We start from the raw sequence: 11,074 nt of genomic DNA, 5'->3' as shown, positions 1-11,074 counted from the left end.
TTAGCTGCTGCTTCCTGCTCTCTGGACGGAAGGGCAGGGAGGAGCCGTTTCACCAGCCCTGCTGCTGTGAGGTGCTATTGTCAGTGCAGGAGCACAGCCCCGCAGCCCTCTGCCGCTAGACAAGGAGCCACCCACGCCACAAACAGGCAAGTACCTTCTCAAGATCTTTCAGCACAGAAAAGGGTGCGGGAAACTGTCTGTGAAGTGTTCTTGTTTAGCTTTTCCTTCATTTTGAAATCTCGCAAGGGAAGGGAGTCCCATAGGAGCTGCTGAAATGATCCCACATCAGTCCCTCAGAACGTCTCCCCTCCCCAGCGCCGCCACAGCCGCGCTCTGTGATGTCCTGCCAGGTGCAGCAGAGGGGACAGACCTGCACGCTTTTCTTCTCAGTAAGGCCAGGAAGATTTTTCCCTTGTAAATCAAACTCCTTCACCACACTTTGTCACACCAGCCGAAGCAGGAAGCATAACAAACTTTGGATTAAAACCAAACTGTGACAGGAACCTGACAGCGATTTGTTTCTGTTTCTTCAGCACCCAGCCCGCCTCTGGGGAGACAGAGGCAGAGCACCAGGGAATACGTGGGGGTTTTTATATCTTTTGGGGGATATATTTTGCTCTATGGGCTTGCCACAGAAGGAGCTCTCCTACTTCCCCCCCCCCCTCAACCCAGTATTCACCCCTCAGTGCTTTCACTTCCTTGCAGTAAGACTCAGTAATCACTTTCCTAATTCTCCATTTCGACACAATGTCAAACCACCCCCCTCTGCCAGGCACCAGGACATGCAGGGGAAACACTGCAGGAGGAAAAAACAGCAAGAAATGGCTCCAGCTTTTTAACTTTTAAACCAATGTCAGGTCAACACATTAAAGACTGAAGTGTTTAGGACCATGACAGACCCTAGGTTAACAGAGTTCTTAATAATTAAAGTAATATATTTTGTTACAGCTTTTGGATTGTTCTTGAAGTCATTTTGCTTAATTTGTCTTGCCTCTTCCCTAAGGCACAAGTACTTTGCTTTGGTTCAAAAATTCACCCAGGTCCAGCAGAATGTTTAAAAAATTAACCCAGTCCATAGTAAATCAACTGGATCCAAAAGGAGACCTGGTCCCAGTTGGCAGCATCTTCGACCATGAACACTTCAGACCCCTCTGCCTAGTGAGAAGAAAAAGAAGAGCCGTATTCCACTTGTCTCCCTGCTACAAACAGACCCAGTACAGACTTGCTGACGTGCTGCTGCCAGGGGAAGGTGATAAAAGCACAGGTAAATCCCACACTGCTCAGCCTTAAGTTCAGAGTTTCCATAGATAAAACATTTGGATCGTTTGTGCCTGGACTCCCCCACGTGTGCGCAACAGTTATAAGGTCAGGCCTGTGTAATCACATTTAAGCTAATGCACTGAACCCTTGCAGAGTCCCTCTTACCCAGCCCAGGGGGTGAAGCTTCAAGGCAATTTACAGTCACACAAAGTGTCACTGACAGAATCGATGGGAACCTTGGCCTTCATGTCGAACCCACAAGAATAGAGCTGAAAGGAGTCACCTCCTTGGCCAAAGAGTGGACCATCAAGATGGAGAAGAGACCTGTCCCAGTAGCCAAACTTGAGGTGCTCAAAGGAGAGAGGTAAGGCAGACACCAAGGGACACCCTCTGGTTGTCCTCCTCTACCCAACCCAGGTCACACAATGTTTTTTCAGCCAAAACCCAGGGTTAAGACCCAAGACCGTGCACTGTCCTGGCTGTACCTCTGGACACACAGGGAAGAGAGGCAATAGATTCCCCACACAGCTTTGTCATGTTCAGAGATTTCTTTGTAATTCAGGTGGAGTCTAGCCATCTTTTCTCACGGTTTGCACCAGGAAAGGTGTGTACAGATCAGGAGGGATCATCTATACCCCTGCCAGGCCATGGCCTCGCTGCCCAGGCCACCCTCAGGCACAGAGGAACACATGGAGGACACCAAGAATTGCAGCCATTTTCTGCCTCCTTTTTTGTCCCACAGAAGCCCCTGACCTTGTGATAATTCCCTGTACTATGCAACACGAGAAAAGACACAAGCTTTTGTCTCTGAGCAGATGACAATACTTTTGTCATAGCTCACAGAAAAACAGACACCTTTAGTCAGGGTATCACCTGTTTCTTCTTTAGAAAAATAAACGTGAACCATCCCTTCATTCAACAACTGCAAAAAACACACCAGAATTTGTATGTGATTCATGAAACAATAGAAGCCTCAGAGGAGACCAGCTACAAGGAATCCACCCAGGCAGAGGGGAGCTTCATGTCCCAGCTTTACGCCAAGTTTTGTATGAAGGTTTGATTTCTCTCCATCCTCAGGACTTGGTCCTTCCCCAACACCCGCACCCCATCACAGCCTCCTAACAGTTGTTTCTCCCCCCCCCCCGACCAGGGCAGCAGAGTGAACAACCAAAGCATAACAATACCCAAGGGCTGCACCCTGGCCTTCAGGGCAATCCCACTGGCCATCAAAAATGGATCATGGGGTAAGTAACTTCCAGAAACTACCAATTCCTTAATTTGGGAAACAACACTGAAGAAGAAAAACATGTTCTGAGGCATCACTTAGCATCACAGCCACCCTCAGCTCATTTGCAAGGACACGAGCACACAGAATGTGAGTGGGAGAAATCACCTGGGGAAGGGCTGGACATTGCACATAAGTTAAAGGAGCTACTTGAGAAAGAGATGAAGTTTCAGGGGAGGTTGATAAGGAAATGAAAGAGATACTGAAGCCTCAGCTCTCAACTTCAGGAACAGCAGAGCTCCTGTTGAGAACTGGCACAGAGGACAGAAGGTAATTTTACTTTCTTTTTCTACTCAAAAGAGCCAGGGAGAAAACAGGGTGGCTGAGCCTTCGGTGGGAGAATGGTGTAAAAGATGCTTACAGGGGGTAGGAAGAGAAAGAGAGGACTGAGATTCACAAACCCTGCTGCAGGATTTGAGAGGCCATGTGTGGCTTCCTTCCCTCATGCTCCAAGCTCCCCACTCCCTTCCCACTTGAGTATAAGCTGTTGTGTTAATTGACTCGTATTTAAACACACATACTGGCTGATGCAGACCCCAACATAAGGCCCATGTCAGTAGGGAACGAGGCCAAGGAATGACAAGTTTTAAATGAAGGGGCAGAAGAAGTTTTTTTCTAAACCAGCATGTCTTTTTATCCTGTTGCAGACCTTCAATATTTCCCAGAAATGGCAAAGAGATCATGCTTTGTCTCTGACGGTGAGCAATGCAATTTCCTGCTTCTACTTGCACTGTCTCCCCTTCTGGGGAAGATGGAATCCCTTAGGATGAACACAAAGCACCCAAAGCAAAGCATTTACTCAAAATTGCCTGTTGCTTTTACAAATATTCACAGAAATGTTTCAAATTCTAATTTTAGGGAACTTCTCATGGGACTGCCTAGTTTAGAAGTGACCTATTTGTACCCTTTCTGGTTTTCAGGTATCTCACAAGGAAAACTGGGAGAACTGGAGGCAGAAGTTAAAAAGAATTGTCAAATTCTCTCCAAGTTGCCTTCTGATCTGTCCATCATATTTTTAGAAGCCATCAAAGTTGTGATGAGAGACAGGAACCTCTTTCAAGAGCTGTCCCAGAAAGTAAGTTTTTCCAAGTTTTTCCTCCTGCCAGGATTTATAAGTTCAGTGACCCATGGTCACACCTCCTGCCCCAGGAGTCCTGTCTCCTGTGCCATAACTATCCATCCAAAACTCCTTCACTCATCCCCTGTCTGGTCTCCATCACCACACAGAGAAGGAAGGTGCTCAGGACAGAGTCAACTGCTGAAATACGTCCTGAATGTAGCCTAGCAGATTGACCTGAAGGTATCAAATCCTTTAAATCAATATCCTGTCTTTAACTAGAGCCACTGGGAATGTTAAAGGCTCCAACTACAGCCTCAGAAATAGCTTAAGGAGGGAAGAAAAACATGACATGACTGTTCATGAGCTTCTGTAGTCAGACTGCAAGGGACTATCAGCTGCCTCTTCTCTTCAATCCCTACCTTTTCCTTCTCCCCCTAGGTGGAAGCAGTCCTTGATGAAAGTGGTTGCTGTGAGCTGAAAACAGACAGCCCAGGCTTAAAAGACTTGCTGAGCAGCTTAGAGAGGTCTCCAAGAATCCATCTTCTCAGCTGGGCAGAAGCAATCAGCTACACTCTGGATGCCCTGGATGGTAAGGCTTCCTGGCCACTTCAGTAGGGAAACCCAGGAGCACCAGAATGTGTTCATGCTATTCCTAACAGGACTTTCAGAACACAGAACATTTGAGATTTGCAGAGGATTTATGGAAAACAATTTCTTAGATGGTGGGAATGAAGGTGGTTGATGTGAGAGCACAGACTTGTCTGTAGCTGCTGCTGCTCAGTGACAGTCAGAGTCATAGAGCAGCCACTGCCAGGAGCTCCACCCAAACCCCTCACCAGTTGTCTCTCAAGCACTGGTGGGTTGTGTTTTTTTGGTACCAACCTGGTTTAATCCTGCAGAGCTCACGGAGGATCAGCTGCTGCTCTTGATGGAGTCCTTGGAAGAGAAGATTGTGCCCAAACAGCTGAAGCTGGTAAGAGAACATGCACCACATCTGGCTCAACACCAAGGGGCCACAGGGGGTTATGTCAAGTCAAGCAACACGCAGACTATGATGACCCAGGCAGCACATCCTAATTTACACTGTGAAGAAGGGAAGGAATAACTGCTTCAAACTTGGCAGGGATCAAAATACTCACTTGGAAAGGAACTGCCCCAAAACATTAAGATTTAAGATTTCTAATGTATATTATCAGCAAAACAGTAGTTGAATGGGACACAGCTGACTGCCATTTTTTAAATGGCAGTGAGAATTTTCTGGCTTCTTTGGCTCCAGATTTAAAAAAAACCCACACTACAGTTTTAACTTCTTGAAGGTAACAAATTCACGAGAAACTGATACAGAAACATGATAGTCTTTCAGAGTAAAAAGTCCCATGTATGAAGGTGAATTACTTAGTGCTCCCATGAACCACCTCACAAGTCAAAGAGATAATTTTCTTAACAACTTCCACAGATGGGAGCATTAAAACATTTGACTTTGCTTTTTTTTGCTGTTGCTGTAAAGGTCAAGAGCATCTTGGAACAGGACCAGTACAGAAAGGGGCCTTTCAGCATAGACCACAGCTTGGTCTCCTTCACACAAGAGAAGGAAGAAAAATTAACCATTGCCATGGTTGAGATGAGTGGAGTGAAGCTCCAGAAAGATGAATCTGCCACCTGTGTGGAAGCTTTTCCAGCTGTAGCAGCTCTGTACGTGTCCCTTTACGTCCTCAATCTCCTGAGTAACCAAGACTAGGTTACTCAGTAACTTAGGGATGACTTAAAGGGAATCACTTCACGCTGCTTTGAAATGAGTGGGGAAAGCAGACTTGGGGCAAGAAAACCCCTAATGGAGGCCAGAAACCAGATACCAAAAGAGATTTGCTTTCCCCTCAGTACAAATGCAGAGTGGCAACTGAACAACGTGCCCAAATAACCACAAGACTGTCAGGAGTGCTGTGTGTGATCCTGGTTTTCCCAGGGAACGCCAGCACACACAGCCACACGTGCCAGCACCAAGATAAGTCAGGAAATAAATGTATTTCCCCTGGTCACGCCTGCAACGCGTGCGTGACTCAGTAAACGCTGCGAAGCTGCGGGGTCTGAGCACAACAGGCGCGGTGAGCCAGCCCCTCCAGCACACCCGCACACCCTCCACCCGCCGCAAGGAATAAACTGTTAACCTCCTGGAACCCCGTCAGAAATACTTCGAGTACAGTTTCACGAATAAAGCAATTTCTGGCTGAATAACTGGTTGTTTGGGGAACCCGCGGGTGCCTCCATCGCCCTCGGGCCGCGCGGCGCGGGGGGTTCCCTCAGTGCTCCGTACCTGGGCGGTCAGGGACGGCTCTGGGGGCTCCGCCAGCGCGCGGGGCCGGTCCGAGCTGCGCCCGCAGCCCGGGAGGCGCCCCCGGCCCCCGGCGCGGTGCGGGGGGGGGCCCCGCAGCCCCCGCGGCCTCGCACCTCCCGCCGCGCGGCGGGAACGGCCGGGAACTACCGGAGAGCCCGCCGGAAAGAGCCGAGCGCTCGTCGGAAAGAGCCGAGCGCCTTCCGGAAAGAGCCGAGGGCGGCGGCGGGAGGAGCCGAAGGGCGCGGTGCGCTCGGCGCTCGCGCGCGGGGCCCGGCGCGCGGCTGGCCGTGCCTGGCGGCTCCCGGCGGGCCCCGCGCTTGGTGCAGTGTCACGGCCGGCCCGGCGCGCCCGGCCATGAAGCAGGAGGGCGCGTCCCGCCGCCGCGGCGACAAGGCCAAGGCCCCCCCCGACGGGCCGCCCCCCGCGCCCCCCGACGTCGAGATGCAGGAGGAGGCGGCGGCCGAGGGGGCCGGGGAGCGGCAGCCGCAGCGGGAGCTGGACGCCATCACGTTGGAGGGTGAGCCCTGGTGGGGGGGGGGAAGGGGCTGAGAGGGGTCCCTGTAACGGGGATCTGAGGGTCGGGGGGTCGGTTGGGGGAGAGAGGGGTGTGGGGCAGGTCGGGGGAGGCTCGGTGGGGGGTATCGGAGGGGATCTGGGGGTTGGAAGCGGAATGCGGGGGGGGGTAGGGGGTCCTGGGTGGGGAGATCCTGGTAGGGGAGGGGGTGGTGCGGGGGAAGGGAGGTGGGTGGGTGAGAGGGGCTGAAAGGGGAGCCAGACAAAGGGAATGGGGGGATCTGTGAGGAAGGGACGTGGGGCTGTGGTTTTTGGGGGAGGCCTGGGAGGGTCCCTGCTCGAACGGGCTGCAGTGCGACCCCGCGGGGCTGGAGCCTGGAGGGAGAATGAGGTGGAGAGGAGCTCGGTGGGATCCGCTCCAGCCCCCAGCAGGGGCGGCCGTGGGGTCGGGTCACTCGGGACACTGAGGCCACACAGCCCCGGTGCTGTGAGCGAAGAGAGGGACAGGGCCCCCAGTACCGGGAAGGGATCCCCGCGTCAGCCTCACCCCAGCACGTCCCTCCTGCCCCGCAGATATCAAGGAGCACGTGAAGCAGCTGGAAAAGGCGGTGTCGGGGAAGGAGCCGCGCTACGTGCTGCGGGCGCTGCGGGCGCTGCCCTCCACCTCCCGCCGCCTCAACTCCAACGTGCTCCACAAAGCCATCCACGGCTTCTTCACCTCCAACAGCACCACGCGGGAGTTCCTCCTCGGCTTTCTGGAGGAGGTACGGTGGCAGGGGATAGAGGGGGGACACCTTTCCCACACTGAGGAGCCCCTGGAAGTGCCGCCGTGCTGGGAGGGCACCAGGGACAGTCCCTCCAGGGTTTGGGGACACTTGGGATGAGCCGCTGGGGGGGCTCTGGTGCCAGCAGCCTAGGCTGGCTCTGGTGTCACACCTCGAGCAGAGCTGTCACAGGGGATGGGCTGGGGACAAGCCTTGCTGGTGGTGGCACAGGAGGGACAGGGTCCAGCACGTGTCTCTCCCCAGTCCATGGACACGGAAGCGGAGCTGCAGTTCCGCCCGCGGACGGGGAAGGCGGCCTCAGCCCCGCTCCTGCCAGAAGTGGAGACCTACCTCCAGCTCCTCCTGGTCATCTATCTGATGAACAGCAAGCGATACCCGGAGGTGAGATTCCAGAGCTGCCAGATCCACAGCTGAGCTCTTGGTGTGGTGCTTCTGCACCAGGAGAGCCTCAGGGACCTGTCTGGCTGCGGCCCCATGCTTTCCCCTTTGGCTCCATCCCGCTGCCCTGGCCACCTCTCTGCTCTCCCTGGGCCATCTCTCTGCTCTTCCCTAGCTGCAGTTCCTCTGCTCTGACCTCTCCCTCCTGCAGGCTCAGAAAGTGTCCGATGACCTGATGCAGAAGATCAGTTCCCAAAACCGTCGGGCCCTTGACCTGGTGGTGGCAAAATGTTATTACTACCACTCCCGCATCTACGAATTCCTGAACAAACTCGATGTGGTCAGGAGGTAGGTGGGTCCTGGGTGCCCAGGGGAGCCAGGGTGGTTTCTTTCTTCCTCCCTGACATGTTCCCTCCTTTTTCTGCAGCTTCCTGCACGCCCGGCTACGGACAGCCACGCTGCGCCACGATGCTGATGGACAGGCCACCCTCCTGAACCTCCTGCTGAGGAACTATCTCCACTACAACCTCTACGACCAAGCAGAGAAACTTGTCTCCAAGTCAGTGTTCCCGGAACAGGCCAACAACAACGAGTGGGCTCGGTACCTCTACTACACAGGTGAGATGCCCAGGGTCCCGTGCAGCCCCAGCTGCTCCGGATGGAGGGGTTTGCTTCGTGGATCCAGTTGGATTAAGTTTTTCCAACTGTCTGCCGAGCACAGGGCGCATCAAGGCCATCCAGCTGGAGTACTCGGAGGCGCGGCGGACGATGACGAACGCGCTGCGGAAGGCGCCGCAGCACACGGCCGTGGGCTTCAAGCAGACGGTGAGAGGGAACAGGGCCCAGCAGGGACCAAAACCTCCTGCCCTGCGGCTGGGGTCTCACCAGCTCTTCTCACTCCAGGTGCACAAGCTGCTGATCGTGGTGGAGCTGCTGCTGGGGGAGATCCCAGACAGGCTGCAGTTCAGACAGCCCTCCCTCAAGCGCTCGCTCATGCCCTATTTCCTCCTGACTCAGGGTAGGAGCAGCCTCAAATGGGGTTTCTCTCTTTCCCACCATGTCCGGCCCTCGCTCTGTCCACAATTAGCACAAGTAACACTCTCCCTCCTCCAGCCGTCAGGACTGGGAACCTGGCCAAGTTCAACCAAGTCCTTGATCAGTTTGGGGACAAGTTCCAGGCTGATGGCACCTATACCCTGATCATCAGGCTGAGGCACAATGTCATCAAGACAGGTAGGAGGTCGCCGGGGTGTTTCGGGACATGGGGCTGCCTGGCCCGGGGGGCTCCACTCTCCTTCCTCCCCCCCAGGTGTCCGTATGATCAGCCTCTCCTATTCCCGCATCTCCCTGGCTGACATTGCCCAGAAGCTGCAGCTGGACAGTCCGGAGGATGCGGAGTTCATCGTGGCCAAGGTAGTCCTGTCCCTGGGGTCCTGGGCAGGTTCCTTGCAGCCAGGCTGCCTCTGCCCTGCCCCTGGGGCGGACGCTGGTTTTAGGATGAGTGATGTTAGTGTCCCCAGGGCTGCTGGGGACACTCAGGGCACCACGTCCCCTCCCTGCGCTGTGTCCTGAGCCCGCTGCTCCTGTCACAGCAGCCGCCTCCTCCCTGCACTCTGAGCGGCCGCAGCAGCGGGTGCCCTGACCTGGTGCCCTCGGCTTGCAGGCCATCCGGGATGGTGTGATCGAGGCCAGCATCAACCACGAGAAGGGCTACGTCCAGTCCAAGGAGATGATTGACATCTACTCCACCCGTGAGCCCCAGCTGGCCTTTCACCAGCGCATCTCTTTCTGCCTGGACATCCACAACATGTCTGTCAAGGTGAGGCTGGGGCTTCCTGGGCAGGGAGGGGACATGGGGGCAGAGTCCTGGCGCTTCCCAGCTCTGAGCTTCTCTCCCTTCCTGTTTTGTTTTTTTTTTCCAGGCCATGAGATTCCCACCCAAATCTTACAACAAGGACTTGGAATCTGCAGAGGTGAGACCTCACCTGGGTCCCCGCAGCCACCGAGGCTGCAGTTCGTGTCCCCAAACTGCCACCAACCTCTGCCTTTGCCTTCCAGGAGCGCCGGGAGCGCGAGCAGCAGGACCTGGAATTCGCCAAGGAGATGGCAGAGGACGATGACGACGGTTTTCCATGACCCTTGGGCCCAGCTGTATTTTTTTATTTGTCCCTAGGGAAGATGCTGTCTGAGCGGAGCCCCCCGCAGCCCCCTCCCCCTCTGCCTTTCTTTTATAAATACCTGCATGTCTGTGCTGCGGGAGGGGACAGGGGGGTGCCCTGGGCCCCCGGGCCCTGTGCCCCCATCCCCCTTCCCCAAGAACTAAACATTCTTTTAAGGTTGCTGGTGGTGAGGGTCGTGGCTGAGCCTGGCACAGGCACAGACCAGGAATTTGGGAGCTCCAGGGGATGCAGGGCCAGGGCAGGTGGGGGGCAGGAGCCCGGGACCGCGGGTGCCCCCAGCTCTCACAACAATAATGGGGTCAAACTTTGTTAAGCATCAATTATGACTTTTAAAATAAAAGTTAGAAAAACACCAGCCTGGCTGGCTCCTGCTGTGGGTTTTTTGTGACTGGGAGTGCATGTGGGGCTGATTTCAGTGATCTGCTCCCCCCATGAGCTGGGGCACCCCCAGGGCTGGGACTCATGTTCCCTGGGTGCTGGCACTGGCCCAGGCAGCTCCAGAATGGGGGGACGGGGACTCTAGGACCCAGGGAAAGGGCTGAGCCACCCTCACCCCCCTGGGAAAAGCAGACGGGGGTCAGGCTGAGCCATCCCTGTGTCCTACTACCCCCCAGACACCAGCAATGGGGATAGGGGATGTGCAGCCCCCCCCAGGTGGGTTCCAACACCATCTGAGACCAGCTGGGCTTGTCTGAGGAAATCTGGGAATCTCCCAGCGCCTCCAGACCAGGCCCAGGGTCAAGTGCAGGGCTGTCCCGGGGCGACGGGCGCAGCCTGTCCCGGTGCCAGGGCCAATCCTGGGGTCCTTGGCCAGACTCATCGGCAGAGCAGGGAAGGCGAGAGCCCAGCCGGCACCGGGGGCCGGATCAGGCACTGGGGACCCAGGGACACCTGGGTTTGGTTCTTGGCAGACACCAGGAAGGGGGCCACGGGTGCCAGGTCAGACACCTCCAGGAGAGGAAGGGTGGCCACGAGGCAGAACTGCAGCAGGGTGAGTACCCAGGGCAGCCCCCCTGCCGGCCCCAGGGGGGTGTGCTGGGCCAGCACCCTGACAGCCACGAGGTTTCGGGTCCGGTCACCACTTCCTTTCTTGGAAAGCTGACAGGGGCTTTGGGGCCCCACCAGATGCTGATTCACATCCCCCCACCCTGATTCCTGAAAGCTCTGACCTGCTGAGGCGGCAGCTCCACGCTGGGGAACCAGGCGACCCTGCAGGGCTCGGACTCACCACACTGAGCCCCCTCCAGAGGGTCCAGAAGGGAGCAACAGCAGAGCTTGAGG

The 11,074-nt window shown here is 55.4% G+C and overlaps 2 protein-coding genes across 2 annotated transcripts; both read left to right on the top strand.

The window, feature by feature from the left end:
- Window positions 1-80: 80 nt before the first annotated feature.
- GSDMA (gasdermin A) lies at window positions 81-5,814 on the top strand. Its single transcript, XM_051640555.1, has 9 exons — window positions 81-1,264; window positions 1,414-1,624; window positions 2,149-2,314; window positions 2,411-2,504; window positions 3,193-3,243; window positions 3,466-3,620; window positions 4,044-4,194; window positions 4,505-4,578; window positions 5,113-5,814. The coding sequence occupies exons 1-9, from the start codon at window positions 1,051-1,053 to the stop codon at window positions 5,341-5,343; spliced, it is 1,347 nt and encodes a 448-aa protein (XP_051496515.1). The 5' UTR covers window positions 81-1,050; the 3' UTR covers window positions 5,344-5,814.
- A 428-nt stretch (window positions 5,815-6,242) lies between these two features.
- Window positions 6,243-10,148, top strand: PSMD3 (proteasome 26S subunit, non-ATPase 3). Its single transcript, XM_051640270.1, has 12 exons — window positions 6,243-6,454; window positions 7,024-7,214; window positions 7,479-7,616; window positions 7,825-7,961; window positions 8,041-8,231; window positions 8,335-8,438; window positions 8,517-8,631; window positions 8,727-8,846; window positions 8,923-9,026; window positions 9,277-9,432; window positions 9,536-9,586; window positions 9,672-10,148. The coding sequence occupies exons 1-12, from the start codon at window positions 6,292-6,294 to the stop codon at window positions 9,747-9,749; spliced, it is 1,548 nt and encodes a 515-aa protein (XP_051496230.1). The 5' UTR covers window positions 6,243-6,291; the 3' UTR covers window positions 9,750-10,148.
- The last annotated feature ends 926 nt before the right edge of the window (window positions 10,149-11,074 follow it).

Source organism: Apus apus, chromosome 25 (assembly GCF_020740795.1).
Source record: "Apus apus isolate bApuApu2 chromosome 25, bApuApu2.pri.cur, whole genome shotgun sequence".
Classification (NCBI taxonomy): domain Eukaryota; kingdom Metazoa; phylum Chordata; class Aves; order Apodiformes; family Apodidae; genus Apus; species Apus apus.
The sequence above is the reverse complement of the archived record's forward strand: the minus strand, read 5'-3'. Positions and strand labels throughout refer to the sequence as shown.